This window comes from Prenolepis imparis, unplaced genomic scaffold (assembly GCF_030444845.1).
Source record: "Prenolepis imparis isolate NDT839.2.m4 unplaced genomic scaffold, iyPreImpa1.0 SCAF_12, whole genome shotgun sequence".
Lineage (NCBI taxonomy): Eukaryota > Metazoa > Arthropoda > Insecta > Hymenoptera > Formicidae > Prenolepis > Prenolepis imparis.
The window spans coordinates 674,491-692,104 of NW_028141170.1; the positions used below are offsets into that span (position 1 = coordinate 674,491).

At 36.3% G+C, this 17,614-nt stretch overlaps 1 protein-coding gene across 1 annotated transcript; it reads right to left on the reverse strand.

Annotated features, from left to right (window-relative positions):
- Nucleotides 1-878: 878 nt before the first annotated feature.
- On the reverse strand, nt 879-13,537 carry LOC145943886 (uncharacterized). Its single transcript, XM_083051786.1, has 2 exons — nt 13,495-13,537; nt 879-4,579 (listed from the first exon to the last, which is right to left on the reverse strand). The coding sequence occupies exons 1-2, from the start codon at nt 13,501-13,503 to the stop codon at nt 2,831-2,833; spliced, it is 1,758 nt and encodes a 585-aa protein (XP_082907912.1). The 5' UTR covers nt 13,504-13,537; the 3' UTR covers nt 879-2,830.
- Nucleotides 13,538-17,614: the final 4,077 nt, after the last annotated feature.

The window sequence follows — 17,614 nt, forward strand, 5'->3', positions numbered from 1 at the left end:
AGCGCTACATTGTACTTTCGCTATTTTTCACATATACATACATGCACTCCGTTTGAAGTTTATTTTCGCTTTATATCTATCGAAGCAACATTTTAATCGCACCACTTGACATTTAGAAACATAGCAATACGAAAATATGTTATTAAAATGTCATAGATTTCTTCCTCCATTTCGCTTCTAACATTTTAATTCGGAGAAAAACAAAATGAAATTTAAATTCGCAGAACGTAAACAAAATTATCAAATATATTAAACATACATATTGAAAGTAATATGATTAAATTATTTTTATATACATAAAAATACGTGAAATATATTGTATAATTTAGAATTAATAAAAGAGAAGAAAAAGTTGTAAAAGCTATCTAAGCATAAATTATACAATTTATGCTAAAATAGAAAGAAAAAGAAAACAGAATATATATATATATATATGATACATATTATAAAACAGGTAATTTCAGCGCTATACGTATGTTTAATTCAATTTCGATACAGTCAATTAAAAACAACTATAATAAACAACTTTCACAAATTTATATGTTTCAGATATTTAATACACGTTTTTCGAAGATGTCTTAAACATTTTTTATATTTTTTAAATTTAAATGATTATAAAACATTTTAACATTCTGAAATATTATTGACTTTATAACACTTCAATTTTTTAACAGAAATTAGTCTATTTTCTTATTAATCATAACTTTTACTTATCAAAAAACAACAAATACGATCAAAGCAATTGGTTTATGATTGCGAACGCTAAAGTAAACTTTGTTATAAACATACAGACGAACAGCGACGACTAAAGTAATAATAATGATGATTGAGATATTTTGTAAACAAATTAGTTTATTAACATTTATACAAGAGGTCATACAATCCAGCATCAGATAAATTATAAGCGCAAATTATATATAATACTTTTTATTTATATTTTATTTTAATGTTAATTTATATTTTAATGTTATACATATATATATATATATATATATATATATGTTCAGTCACGCAAGTCTCTCAGCTGGCGCTCGCAAAGGATCCGCATTTATAAACGAATCGCTGTCAACTTTCGCTTACATAGTCGCTCTCGCCAAGAATGCATCGCAACCAACATCGATTTTAGTTTCAAGACAAAGCTTGATACAAACACATAGGAGAAAGAATATATTTAAGCTAACAAATAATTAAATACATAATAACACATCTCTGATAAATGTGATGAGAAAATTGACGATTATTCAAATCTAACTAAAAACATTTAATGAGACAGAAGAGATATCCAACGTCCCCCACGAGATTCCTCGATTCGCCCGCCTCGCGGGTGAAATCATGGATCTGTGCCAAACGTTTGTGAAATTGAGGACATACACGTATACACGCGCGAGATGTGGCTCTCGCGTCGGCGGCTTCTTTGCCGGTATTGTGTGTGGAGGGATACCGCGGCCCGGGGAAAGTTTATTTACAGTAGAAGAAGCGTTTTCAATCCGCGGTTCGATGCACGACTTCGCGAGACCTCTGATCCTCCGAGCGAGCTCTCTATATGTTAAGGCTAATGCGAACAATATACACACATACAGGCTACGATACAAATCGTAGAACGTGCTAACCAGCGGTAGAGTTTTGGTCTTTAAACTTGGTCTGCAAACTTGGGTCTGACATTTCTCGATAAAGATATAACTGGAAAAGCGATGAAATAGATAAATGTACATATACTTTATATCTTGAAGTAGATAAATAATTTATAAATTTTATCGTAAAAAAAACGTACATTTTATTACAAATTTAACATAAAAGATATGTAAGGACAAATTTACGAATTTTCCAAATTTAAACTTTACGCGACATGTTATCGAACATAATCATAATCAAACCCAAGTAGAATGCGATAACACAAATGATGTGAATCCGGCGAAACTTCTTTTTTTTATATGTTAAAACATAAAGTAACTAATTTTTACTGTTAAAATATAAACTTATTTCTACGGTTATTATAAGCTTACGTTTTATGATTACGTGCTTCTTTTCTATTGAGCGTGTTTTCTTGTACGATTGTCGATGATGTTGGCGGTACCCGATCGCGTGAACGCTATTCTATCAAGAATGGAGCAGAAGAAAGTGCCTCCACAAAAGGGATAGATACAAGGAAGTGAAACTGAAGTCACACAACTATGTACAGAGTGTCTGTGTCGCAACTAAATGCAAACTTGCGTAATCCAAGCTCGGGAAGGCCGCACTACTACCGACAAGTTCTTGTTTAAAGTACAATCGTAATTAATATCATTACGTTTGTTAAGGAAACGACGGCTCCCTCGTTATATACCGCTTCCCTCCTGGAGTGAGCTTGCCTCACGCGTATCAACCGTAGAAACGACGTAGGAGAGTAAAATCTCGCGGGAGGTAACCGAGGGCAATCGATTCGATTTCACTCGGAGATGCTGGTATTCAAGGTTACTATCGTCATGGTACTATTGAACTTACCAAGTCATCTTGCGTTCTCTCGCGAGCCGTGAATAAGCATTTCTCATTGTCGCTCTTTTGTGTATGTGCATATATATATTGATTTGCATCTTAATGTGTGTGTGTGTGTGTGTGTGTCGGGGCCAAAGAGAGCCTTTGAGAAATTAGAGAATATCGATGTAAAGAATATAGTAGAAACGAAAAGAAGACAGATAAACGTTAAGAGAGAAGAGCGCGATAAATGAAAGGATAGAGAAGAAGAAAGAGAAAGAGAGAGAGAGAGCTCGATTTCACCTTGCTAATATCGTCCTGTAGTAATTTACACGACTCGTCGAAATCTTATATCGATTACGCTCGTCTGCTTCTACTCTCACGCGCTGCTCAATTTGCCGCGATTGTTCACAAATTGATAATTCTTGTTGGGCAACGCACCAACGTTCAACGCCAACACCTTGGACACGATGTTGAGGTCCTCGGCACCCGGGCCCTGCACGTTGCCCAACTTGCCGGCGACGCCCGACTGAAAAAGCAAATGCTGAATCTGTCTGGCGGGCGTTTGTTGAGCTCTCGTCGGGATCTGATTGAACTGCGTGTAAGGATTGTAAACAAATGTATTAGGATTTCTCGTTGGCGCGGCAAAATTGAAGGCATTCCTCGATGGAGGTGGTTGCTTGTTATCCAGGTTGAAGCCGAAATTACCAACCGCGTTGAAGGCCTCCTGCCTGTTGAATCTAGTGGCCGGAGCCACAGGCGGCTGAAAGTCGGTAGGAAACGAGACAAAGTTCTGATGCAATCGCTGCTGGTGCTGTTGCTGTGGTTGTTGACGAAACTGTTGGAATTGCAACTGCTCTTGATAGTTTGTACGGAATAATGGTGGCGCGGCGGCGCTGGGAAGTTCCAAGGACACGCTCGGCTGAAGATGAACAGCAGGTTCCACAGGTGACTGAAGCGGCAACACGTTCGTCTGTTGGAAAATATGCTGCTTCTGCAAAGGGAAATGATTGTGCTGATGCAAACGATAAATTCTCTGCTCTTCTAGCTGCTTCAAGCGCTGCTCTTCCAATTGCTTAATCTTAGCCTGCTCCTCCAACTGCTTGATTCTAGCCTGTTCTTGCAAATACTGTTGCTGCTGCTTCTGTCTCAACTGCTGTTCGTAGAGCTGACGTTGTCTAATGAGAAACTGAGTCTGCTGGATCTGTTGCTGTTGCAAGTCCGCCAGCTGCTGCTCCAATAATTTCTGTTTAAAATCCAATTGCTCCTGAAGAGTCAGAGCCTGTCCGTCGCCAGATTGCCTGTAAATCGGCACGACGCTCTTCGGCACACCGAGCTCGTCCTGTTGTACCGTAAAGGCCGCCACCAGAGGTGCCTGAAAGATTCTCACTTCCTCCGCTGGAGATTTATCCTTAATGCTGGAGGACAAGGTGACATTGTCTTTGGGCGAAACGGTCGGACTAGATGCAGTTGGTTTCGGCGCAACCAGCACATTGGCGTTCGCGATTCCATTGCTAGCGCTTTGTGTCAAACTCTCGGACAATTGCGTGATCGGCTTCAACGTCACACTCTGGATTCTGTTGACTAAAGACGAACTGGTGGAACTCTTCAGACTCCTCGTTTCCAACGTATCCGCCTTGGATTCGCTTCGCGGCAAGTAAGTCGACGGATTCTTGTCTGGTACAATTACGTTGTGCACGTGGAAGCTTCTAGTGTCATCCCGACTAGCCTTTTCTATGATCATCGGACTCGGAGAAATGTACTTCTTCGATTCGAGAGAACTCGAATTCTGCAACTTCTCCTCGTTGGGAATTTCCTCATCTCCCGGGAAACCGTCGAACGAGAAGGAAGCTTTCGGTATTACGCCGATATTCGTATTCAGATTTTTCTTGACCACGTCTTCGAAGGTCTTTTCGATGGTCATAATAAGCGATTTCTCGTCATCGTCCTTTCGCTGCTCCGCGGACTCGGCCTCCAATTCTGTCAGCGCTTTCAGCAATGCTTGTCGCAGGTTCTTGTCAAGCTTTATCGGGGCCGGTACAGTTTCGAGGTCCTTGGCTGAGATCTCAGATTTCTGAGACCTAGCCAAGCTTGAGCAGACTACTGCTAGTAGAATCGTTATGGCTACCTGCAAAGTTACAATATATTAAAATGATATTTCGTTACAGAGATTATGTTACGACAACTGATATTATTAGAAAGCAATATCTTCTCTCTCTTTGCTGCGAAATAAAGCGAAGAAAATTTGTGCATCGACTAAAATTATCTATGATAAGAATAGGCGTCTATATGATTGAGTTTCACTGTATTGATTCGAGAGAGATCGAAAGCTAAAGTTTGTTCGTTCAATCTATCTCCGGTTAGTCCCGTTATGAGTGGAAGAGAGGCCCCTAGGCGATTTTCTCCTCCTAAAAAGACAGTAAATACATATCTACCAGCTTTCGAGTCGTGCGAGCGAGACCAATAGTTTGCATGTTTTATGTAATTACACGTACACGCCTGACGTCGCCGAAGAGACACGCGCGTGCATAATTAAATGTACAGACACGTTCTCGAAAAGTTGAGGACCGCGTGTAGCAGGTGTAATGAGCTTTCGACATTTCAAGCTACTTATTAGCCACTTGTCATGCAGGCTATATAATATTTTTTCTGCTATTATTATTAAATACAAATGCATATTTAGAATACAATCAATCTTGCTCCGCGCTGTAAACCATTGTTAAGGATAATCGTTCGACGAGCTACAAGGAGATGCGTATCGATTGAGAAAAGAAGAAATAAATGCGATTGATGAATAATCAAGATTGAAGACTTTTATAGATACTTAATCCCTTTAAGATCCGCGCGTTATAGGTTTAATTTCAACTTTCATTGAATTTTAAGAATTGTCTATTTTTGTTGAAAAGTACTTTAGCTTCACCTTAACGTCGATTGCATTGAAGCGTATTATATATTTTCGCGATATTAAATTTTTTAAATTAGGAATATAAAATATTGAAAGTAATATTTTTTATCCTTTTGCTAAAATTATATAGAAATTAAAAAATGGATATTAAATATTCGTACGATTTATTATTTCTTAGTCTCATACACAATAATGAATAATTTCTATTTACTATCGATCAATCAACAATTATCGCACTTTTGACTTTGACATCTAAAACTATTCTTCGCATCATCTCGTATAATTACGGGCGAGTGGAAAAGTGCCACCTTCGATTAATGGCAACGTCTAATAAGACGTAAGGAATATCTTTCATTTTCATAATGATACACGAGACGAGTAGCGTGAAGGACGTCGCGCGAACAGTGCTTAATCATTCGTCATTAAAACAGCATTCGGATATGATCCGTCTTAGGTAAGGGTTTGCACGATTCGTCGTGCGGAAATTATTCAAATTAGGAATTGGGAATGTAATCCATTCACATAGATGGCACGAATGCCTACGCCCTAAAAAGGTTACGAGCTACCCACCACAGAAGCGTTTACAAGCTTTGAACTTTCATCCCGCTTCAAATCTCCATGGTGGGAGTCCAGGTATGATGCATTCGCAGACGCGTCGCGAGAGAAGAGTTATTGACGTACTGTCAACCATAAGTTCCGCGAAGATGAAAAAATCGAAGAGAATTTCTGGCGAGAATGCTAAGCGTTTTCAAGCATGCAGATGAAAAAAAAAAAAATGAAAAAGAAAGAAGAAAAGCGCCAGCTGCGCTGCATTATACGAGGACCTTTGACATTTGCAAAGAAAGTTACACCCAGGGAAAAGACAACGGAACGACACGCCGGAGGTCAACGACGGTATATCATCGAATTATGTATTCTTCGCACAACCAGAGCCCGCGCTTAAGTACCAACGTTTTTGTCAGCAAAAGGAAAGTGTTAGAGATGCGCGCCTGTAAACTATCCCTGTAATTTGCACACAATAAAACGGGAGGATTGCCACGTTTAGCGCGCGCTTCTGCGTTATAAAATTGTTCCGAGCGTTTCCCTCTTCCTTCCTCTCGGTCGATCTCGTCTAATGGTTAATTGGTTCGCATTAAAATTTCTCAGGAACGAGACTTTGGAATATTACTTCGGGGAAACGTAAGAACGTTTGTTAGAATGTTCGCAAAGTCTGCCGTTCACTCGAGCGAAGCGAAGAACGCGAAGCTCCACATACAAATTTGCCGACTTTTTCCTTCGCAATTATAAATTCGCGGATCGCCGGCGGTAAAAATGTGACAGCAAGGTACGACACGTATCTCGCTCTACAACAACTTTGGGAACTTTCTAAACTCGTACGGGCGTCCTCCTCCGTTTGGTCCAGCATCCCATTAATCTTCAGCCGTACACAAGCGGGAGGAACGCACTCTGCGACTTCGCAGGTGTCTTACCACTTAATAATAATGATCCGGACGCGGCTGGAACTGATTCGCGTTGTTGCAGCTTTGATGTGGTTGGTTTCACTTTCGAAACTCGACACAATAGTCGCGCTTGACATGTGTCACCGCCTTGATACGTGTCGCTCGGATTTATAGACACGACGCCCCTTAAGTAATTCTTTGCATAATAATCGCAGAGTCGCTAATTAATCAGCCGCAAAACTCTCGCAAAAGTCGAGAGGCGCATAAATATACGTGCGCATACAGGCGGAAGAAAAGGCGGAATATCGCAATGAATTGTCCTGACCGGTTGTTAAAAAGATCCGTGTCATATTTGGCTATCGCAAATCTTTGACTATGCAAATGTTTTTTCGCGTTGCGAACTCTTGACCCGTCATTTTCTAGCGCAGAGAGTGCGAGTTTCACCGCGCCTAACAGCTGAATCGCTAAATTGATATTACTAATGCACGATAGAAAATATTGCATATAAAGTCTCAGATCTCTCTCTATATTCTCTCTCCTTTCCCCTCTCTTTTCTCTTCCCTTGCATTAATTATGTGCACATATGTTAAAATTAAAATTATAATTGCTTATATTAAAGATTTTAATGAATCGAGTAACCAAAAATTTACGAGTCCAAAATTCTATTGACTGACAAAGTGTTTGATCAATTTTGTTTTGTCAGTTGCAAACTTTTTTAAAATAGTACATGTCGAAACTGTCGACAAAGATTTAATGGATCGAAAGTTGCAATTAAGTACTTAGCGACAAATCAACATCTGTCGAAATTAATTCCTTCACGATAATAATCTGAGGCTGAGACAGTCAAGCTCCAGTTACACAATCAAACTCCAATACAACAAAAAATAATTTTTTTTCAAACACAAAAAAGAGAGAGTAATCATTGAGAGTGATTCTGTAATTTTTTTCACGCTAAATAATGATTTCGATTTTCAAATTGTTACGTCAAAATTTTGAAAAACTTGTAAAACAAACTATATGAGAAATTGGTTTTTTTTTGTACTTTTGTTTATTAATTGTTATTATAATAATTTTTCAGATGCTTTCTATATCATTTGAAAAAGCAAATTAATTTTTTTTAATGTAAAATTAATCATTAACAGATGCTAAGAAATCTTAAACGTCATGTTCAAAAAATAAATTACATACGTCATATTTAAAAATATATATAAAATAGTAAAATATAAGAAAAATAAAGCTTTATATAATATATAAATATATTAAAATTATTTCGTGGGAAGTTCCAACTCCGATAAATTTCTTTAAATAAGAGAGCATATCGCACGGTTGTCAAGATTTACGATAGTGGCTGCCAGTCCGAATGTATATAATATGTGACAATGATTATTGAGAAACTTGTCACATTAACCAAAGAGAAAGAAAAAAAAAAGAAGAGATGAGATCGACCATAACGTCTGGTTCACGTCGCGTGTTCGGGAGTGGGGAAACAGCGTGAGAGAACTCGTCACATTGATCCGGCTCGAGCATAATACCACTAACGCGGCGCGTAGAGGAAGCAGAAGATGAGGAAGAATAAGAAACCGCGAGAGCTGATGTGGCGGCACTTTCACTCGGCAGAGTATGTCGAGGATGCGCACCGCTCGTGAACTTGCTTTACTCGACTCTTGCCGGCGTGATGAGCATGAAATACCGTCGTTACAAACTCGCAGGCTCGGCCTTTCGTGCCGGATTACGAATCAACTTGACGCAACAACATCCGAACATAGTAACACGCCCAACCGCATTTTTTTCTCGTCGCTAACACAGAGTGAGAGCGCAACTTCCTCAGCTTAGACGATAATTAGCGGCAAAAAAAATTCGGGACAAAATTCTATTTATAATTTTACATGTCACATGTAACAAAGAAAATAATTGCTGGGCAAAACACATATATAAAATCTCGATATTAAAAAAGAGTTGTAGAAAATTTTAAATAAATTTTTGTTTTGAATTTTAACATGAATTATAAGTCGCAGATTTTAGGGCATTTAATAAATTGAAAATAGGCAAAAAAGCGCGTTCGTATTTTATACACTATGTATATATGTAGATTTATTTAGATAATATAAAATATTAGAAAAGAATATTTCTTCACGCTAAAGATAATTGCTCTTTTTATGCTCCCGATTATCTCGTAAAAGTGAAGATACATACTCCTCGGATGATCAAAATTGAAACACGATCGCGTGGAATGTATAAGCTACACCGGAATATTTTCCCAAATGTTAATGAGGAACAAATTTTCACTTTTCTCTTCGATTTTATGAATCTTTAGACATATCTTTAACATAATTTCTGAAGTATGAAAAAAATTCAATTTTAATTTCAATAAAAAAAGTAAAAATTTCTCCAGCTATGATAAAAATCTCGCAATAAACTAAATTAGACCCTAGGCGACCTTCCGAGGGCGACGAAATATCCTAAAAATTCTCAACGTTAATTTTAATGATACAAATTTTTCAACCAATGTGAGATTGATTTTTCCATGTCTGACATCGATGTAAATAAATAAACGAAAGTTGGCATTGTGACTAATTATATTAAACATTACATCTCGTATAATAAATTTACGTTAAAAATGAATAATTAGAACAGGAGCTACATAGATTATTATAAGCTCTTTAAGCAGACTCGATTCACTAGAAAATTGCCTATAAAGAAATTTAACGTTAGAAATTGAAAGGTTGGCACACAATGACCATCCTGAAAATCTTTATTATTACGGAGAAAAATCGATTTCCGATATTAAGAAGTTTGTACGAATACTGCATTAATTCATAAAAGATTTGAAGAATGTTGGATTTAAGTACACTTACCGCAAAATTATCTCGATTGTTGTCATTACGTTTCTTGTGTAAAAATATACATTATCTCGAGATCAATTTAGGCAAATAATGAGCAAGGTCTTGTAATGAGCGAAGAAAACTGTTATAGGATCTATAATGCTCGTACTATTTGAAGCTAATTGGTTAGATCCGAGAATATACTCTATTTGACCGCTTAGCGATTTCACATCTAATAATCATGTTTAGTGAAGACAACGATGGTTCGACGATCGAGTAACAATCAGTTTTCTCTGCCAAGTGCAACCAATTTCTATGAAATAAAAATCTTCTAAATATCTCTTGCTAAATAAAATTAGATAGAATGAGATGAAAACGCATATTGGATTAGTTATTTCTTTTTTATTTACAGATTATTTGATTAATTGAAATCGAAAGCGAAGGTAACTCAATTTTCGACAAGAGATAAATAGATAGAGAAAAAGAGAGACATCATTCAAGATCATTCAAGATCATTCAAGTTTTATTCTTCCCCCCAAAAATTACGCAATCAATTAGCAAGATTTATTTCGCGCTTTTTCTCAAATAATCAACTTTCCGCTAGTTGCATCACGGTGTATCTTGATCTCTTGTAGATTTCGGATTTCGTGTACAGAAACGCGGAAATGGAAGACGCGTGAAAGTGCACTTTACCAGCAGTGTCGCCAAGTACGTTTCGATTATACAACGAGTCCTTGGCGTTGAATAACGCACAAACCCAAGATGAACGGAGAGAAGATGAGCCGATGCGCCTGAATGCAATTAAACACGAATGCACCGTGCAAAACACCATATCGTATTGCAAGTTTAGAGTGAAAGTTTCGAGAGATCGAGGGCCTCCGTCGCAGAACCGTCTGTCCCTGCTGCTCTCAAAAATAATTCATTTCGGTCGGACGTATTATTTCTCAGTCTATCGACAAACGATTTTTTGATATTTTTATTTAGATACTCCGATCTTGGAAGATGATCCACCGAATATCTCGAACATTCCGCTGACAGTAACAAGTAACAGCGATCGAAAGCTTTCCGCGTCAAAGATCCAGAGTTGGAAAGTCATCGAGGTAGAAGCTTGGACGGTGAAGGCAAGCGTGAAAAATTCGAAGCGTGGGAGCCGATTAAACAACAATTGTTCCGACGCCGTACGTGATGTCGGACGTCGACGAGAGGTCTACGAGAGGCCTCGATGAGAGAGAAAAGTTCAGAAAGGATGCCGAGGGGCTTTCCACTTTCGATGCGAAAAATGGTCGACTCAACGGACCGCGAAGCTGAGGAGGCCTCTTCGAGATTATTAAGGAAGTCGTAAATGTTACGGCGCGCGTTTTCTAGCATAGTCGGGCGATCTGACCGCGGATCGATCGAAATGCATCGGTTACGAAATGGCCGGAACTCCTTCAACGAGAGAAGAGGCACGTGGGCGGGGAACCTCTCCGGTTGCGCGTATTACGTGTTCGCGCTGTTCTGAATCCGAACAGAAGTTTCCTCGTGCACTTCTTACGAGATCGACAATCGGCATTGTCCGCGGTCGTTTCGTAAGACCTATACCTTATAGGCCCGCATGTAATACGGGGTTCTTTTTTTATCACACAGGTCCGGCATTCTATCTCTCGGAATGGATCGCCACCGAAATGAAGAGAGCGAGAGAGGGAAAAACCGGAGAAGAAGAACTTTCTTCCCGCGGAGCTCGAAAAAGATGCCATCTACTTTCGTGGGTCATCGAACTTAACTTGTGCCACAGGTATATCCGTCACACCCATCTTTCCGTGTCATCGATCCCTAATAATTACTTTCTCTCGAAACGCGCGTCGTCTACCAGAAGTATCTCGTCGATGTGACCATGCATTAAGATACAAGATTTCAAATAAAGATTCAAGATTTTCCCTTACCGTTACTATTACGACAGTCGGGGGAAAAAAACGATTCGAAGTAAAAACGGAGGACACACATCGTTACGTGCTCGCGTCATAAATCACTCGAATTCAATGATACTTTTTACGATCCATTGAATCCTCTCATTTCGATTAGATTGTTTCAGAGCGACGTATCGTTTCTCCGTCGCATGCCGATTTCAAATGAAACTCAAATGAAAAGCCTTACTCTTGTAATGCACACTATGTATATAGTATTAATCTTCTTTCTGGTCCATTAGGTCGACCTCCATTAGGTCTTAGAAAGAGAGAACATCTAGACTGCGACGAGAATAATCTTTCCAGTCGAGAGATTTCGCTATCCATTTTTTTTTTCTTTCTTTATGCACAGTTTTTTTTACAAAGCCGGATCGATTGCGATCGTTATCAGCTTAACACGCGTATCAATCCTCGCTTAACTTAAGATCCGCGAAACTCTGATTTCGACCTTAATTAACGCCACACACGATCGTACTACATGACAACTGGGTCGTTAGGAGTGCATATTTATGATGCTCGCGTGTTGCATCTCGGAGATTCGAGCGGAGAATAGAAATTGATCTACTGACAGTCCAGCGACTTCAACAGAGCGCGTCGATTCATTAATGCGATTCAAAATGAGCTAGCACAGTTCACAGTAAATTGCCGCGAGCGTAAAGAGGACTCCGACAGACGAGTTGCAGAGAGACCGGCAGGAATGATCTCTCCACCTTTTATCCGAATCAGTGACTATAAATTAACGCGACATTTATTTGCTTTCTTCTTTCTAAATTAATATCTCTAGAGTTGCGATATTCTTGTATGACATACTGCAAAGTAAACTTGTTTAAAAGTCACACGCGTATAAAGTAAAAAATTTATTAAAATTTATTATTTATTACGAATTTTCACTCGATAATTTAAACGATAGCCGGAATTTGTTTTTAAGAGTAAGATAAATGGTAGTTTTAGAAAGTTTTAAAATCGCAATATTTAATTACGTATGTTTGTATGTACTGATCAAATATATCATTAAATAAATAAGCGTATAATTAAAGTCACACTACACGCGATATTTGTGGTAATCATCATTTACGAATACATTAAAATTTATGGCATGTATAATTAGAAATAAACAGTGCAGCACTCATAATATATTAGTTCCCAAATGTATCATTTGCCAAATCGCGTGCCATAAATAATAGACTGCAATTTGCTAAAGCTATTTGGCCTACATATAATTTTAGTGCATTTTAACCGAGCGAACAGCCAATATTTCCCGGAAATATCGAATTGACAAGTCGCATGGGAGATCTCGTCGGATCAATGATTCATTAAGTAGCCATCGGAAACCGTTAACTATAGCGAAGCAAACTTCTTCCGCGCGAGCGATACGATATACTATCTGGAAATCGCGAAACGTATAATGGAAGAAGAAAGTAGCCACCGCGTGAAATGCTCATCGCAAGTTTCCTCTAAGTAGAAACTCGCGAGTATATCGATACGCATCTAGTTGAGAACAAAAAGATTATTATCATCAAGTAATTTTTCGTTAAATAATCATCTTGATGATCGAACTTGGATTATCCTAGTTATATCATTTCGACCAATAAGGATACCATGATACAGTTTTCCCGCACATTAGTTCTTCTTCCATCAGCATCCCAAAACTAGCTTCAGACACCCGATTATCAATTATTATAAATATTAAAAATATTTTTTTAAATATATATACTATATACAGTCGAATTGTTTTTAATGCTGATCACTTTGCACTCATCTGACTCGAGTCGCACTGTCACTTAAATCGCACGTAATCCACCACAGCGAGAAGGAGATAAGAAAAAATCGATATGCAACGTGATAGATAAAAAGAGAAAGAGAGAGAAGAGACTATTGGAGAAAAGTTGTCGAACAAGCGGAAAAGCTGATCAGTGAATGAGTTTTGTACTCACCAAGCGCATGATGCTGTCTGTGCCACGCTCGTACGGTTCTCGGCTTTTACTCGGGAAAAATGATCTCCGTAGGTAGGTAGGTAGGTAGGTGATAGTTTCGTGAAAGAAAGGTGGGGTCACGTACACCTCACCGATGTTAACACACACGTACATGTACGCGACAGATTCGGCGTTTTCTTGTTACTTTCGGCTCTTTTGAATATTACCGCGTTCCCGTAACCCATTTTCCCCCGTCGCATTCCCGCGTATTTTGCGAGAAAGAACTTTGAAGACTCGTAATTCAGAAAGTTCTTAATGAAAAAGGATTAAATTATATCCATAATAAATTGTAGACCAAAAATATGATTATTTTAGTATGCTTTAGAGCTGCCCGATGTTTTCTCATTCTAATATTAGACAGTAGGTAATATTAGATTATAATATTAAGTTATATTATTGCAATATATATATTTATATATATATATATATATATATATATATGCATGTATAATAAAATAAATTTTCTTTAATGCAATATAGAATATCTTAATTAAGTAATATCTTAATTAAGTAATATCTTAATAATAATTTGAGATTTTAATTATCCAATTTAAATAGAATATCTAAATTTGAAAAATAAAATTTATCTTATATTATTTATTACAAAATAAAAATTATTTTTTTTCTTTTAATATGAATTAAGATATCAATATAATAAAATTTAATTACAAAAACTATTGCAATAATAAAGATTAAATTGTCAAATTTGTCTTCATCAGAAATAAAAATTTGAAAAAAATTGACGATATTAAATAAATTATATAATTTTCATCTAAAAAACTAAACTTTATTATTATCGCTTTTTAAAAAAGATATGTAAAGATACTCGCATGTATCGAAGTTTATTGTTGTCGCTTTTCCGCGATGCTCATTGACTATCAAGATTCGCGTTGTGTGTTATATTTTTCGTAGCATCGAAATGTCATCGCGAGGATTAACAGTTTGTCCAAAATAAAATTAAATAAAATAATATTATGTTTTAAATGATGTTTTATAATACTTTAAACTCGATTAATATATTTGACAGTTATCAGCCGATTTCTGTCAAAAAATATTAATCGTGGATAAAGTATTATAACATATATTATATTACTTATGAAATATTATTATTTTAATTATAATAATATGCTGTAAATAATATATGTTATAATATATACTTTGTCTGCGATTAATATTTTTTGACAGAAATCAGCTGATAACTATCAAAAATATTAATCAAATTTAAGGTATTAAAACATATTATTTTTTTATTTTATTTTGGATAAACTTTTGGTCAAATTGCTAACTCTCGCGACAGTCTCTCGATGCTATAAATATAACGCACAACGCAAATCGAGGCAGCTAATCAACATCGCGAAAAAGGGACAATAATACTTGCGAGAATTAACTTAACATTTTTTAAAAAGGGACTAGAACAACACAACTGCGCGCCAGTCCTCGAATCTAATGTTAAAAAGAATAATACAGAAATCAGCTGATAACTGTCAAAAAATATTAATCGAGTTTAAAGTATCATAATATTTTATTTAAAACATATTATTTTAATTTTTATAGCATATTATTTTAAAATTTAATTAGCAAATTAATAACGCTTTAATCAGCTGATCTATGTCAAAAAATATTAATAAAGCGTTAATTTGCTAATTAAATTTTAAACTAATAATATGTTAAAAATATTAAAATAGTAATATGTTGTAAATAATATGTTATAATTTATAATGCCTCTACGATTAATATTTTTCGATAGAAATCAGCTGATAACTGTCAAAAATTTTAATCGAGTTTAAAGAATTATAACATATTCATATTTTAATGTTTATAACATAACATTTAAAATATTATAACATTTTATTTAAAACATATTATTTTATAATTTGTATTGCACTATTATTTCAAAATTTAATTAAACAAATTAATGTTTTTCATCAGCTAATCTCTGTAAAAAAAATATTAATCAAGTTTTTATATAAAAATTCTTTTTTATATAAAATCGAGGAATGGCACGCGCGTAGCGCGCGTTGTGTTGTTCTAATGTCAAAAAATAGATATACAGATATATCAAAAAATTACGATCACGGATTTATTTCTTAGAAAAATTATCGTAAATGTTCCAAATTATCACGAACTAGAACATTTGACGATTTCGTCTTTTTCGGTAGATAAAATGTGGATCTTTCGATAACTAACTATAAGATAAATATTTTCTAGATTGCTAATATATTCTAAAATTATATATACAAAAACGTCATATTTAGTTCAAGCAGACTTCGATTTCAATAAATTATGTTATAAAAATATCGAAGAAATATTGCACGCACTTTTGAGTGGAAAAAAATAGAAATCAAATTTGACTGTAAAATGCTTCAAATCATTACAAAAATTTAACAAATTTATTTTTAATTAATTATTAATTACCTAAAAATTACTTTGTGAAAAACTAATTATTAAATAAAAATATTGCTCTCTCAAATTTGATTGAGGTTTGAAACTTTCTTAGAGAGCATTCTTGGATATTTAATCTTATACATCAATAACTCTTTTATACGAAACCATTTTATTTTATTTTTAAATTTTCGGTATATATTTAAATATTGTATTATGTTTTTGCAAATTTTTCGGGACCAAACAGAAATTATTTTGTTTCTAGAGTGAGCCATTTCATAATAGCACAATATTTGTATATTTTAATATATAACAAATATAATCGCCAGAAAGTTTTAATCGTGTTCATGAATATGTAAATGTACATGAACAAAAAAAAAGAAAATATTTGACACTTTTATTAGCTTGTCATATATTTTTTTATTTTTTTTATTTTTTTAAGAAAATTATGTATTTCATTGTTTTAACGAAAAAATTAACATATGTATATTTTCTTAAATCTTGTTTTATATAAAGTTAACATATAATTTCTTAATTCCTTTGTCAGAATTGCGCTCTAATCAAATTCTGGCGATTAATCTACATATACAGGTAATGTTATACATATGTATATGTTACATGCAATACACTCACCGATACGGTGCGGAGCTTTATAGTACAAAGCGTTGATCTATACATATAAAAAACACAAATTATATATATAAAATTATATAAATTATATATTTATATAATATTATATAAATTTCTTTCAATTATAATCTGCTTACCGCATGGTTGCTCCGCCGTTGCCCGATGCCACCCCGGGCTCCGGGCCTCCTCCTCGTAGAAGCTTCGAAACACTTGCACTCGCGTTAATTTTTTTCGTTCGCGACTCGCGGCGACGCCTGGATTTTAAATATCACATTTTCGACGCGTTTCGGTAAAACGCGAGAATCGCGAGAGCTTATTCGCGCGCGAATAGAACCGATGCTCTGTTTTCGGGTCGCCGCTTTATTCGAGGCTCACTTATAGGATGGCTTTATCGAACGACGATGATGCGGCGATTCCCCCGCGACGCACCCAGGAGTCGCCGATATTCCAAGAAATGGGCACTACATTTCACAATGTTTTATATTTCACAATTCAACGACGTAGAAATCGCGGATCGGCAACGCCGAAAAACTCCGGAAATTCGCATCGAAAGCGCAGCCAGTAATTCGATCCGCCCGTGTAGTAAACTCGCCCATGTAATGGAGTCGTCCGCGTAATGGACTCGCCCGTGCAATCGCGATCACGATGTCGGTACACGATTTCGCGACGCGATCGAATTTGTACAATAATTAAGCACGTAAAAACACTAAACTCATACTCGTACTGTCGCGGATCGACGTTTTCGCGTTTATCGCCGATCCGCGACAGTACGAGTGTGAGTTTAGTGTTTTTACGTGCTTAATTATCGTACAAATCCGATCGCGTCGCGAAATCGTGTACCGACATCGTGATCGCGATTGCACGGGCGAGTCCATTACGCGGACGACTCCATTACATGGGCGAGTCTACTACACGGGCGGTTCGAATTACTGGCTGCGCTTTCGACGCGAATTTCCGGAGTTTTTCGGCGTTGCCGATCCGCGATTTCTACGTCGTTGAATTGTGAAATATAAAACATTGTGAAATGTAGTGGAATATCGGCGAGTACTCTGCGTTGATACCACTGCTT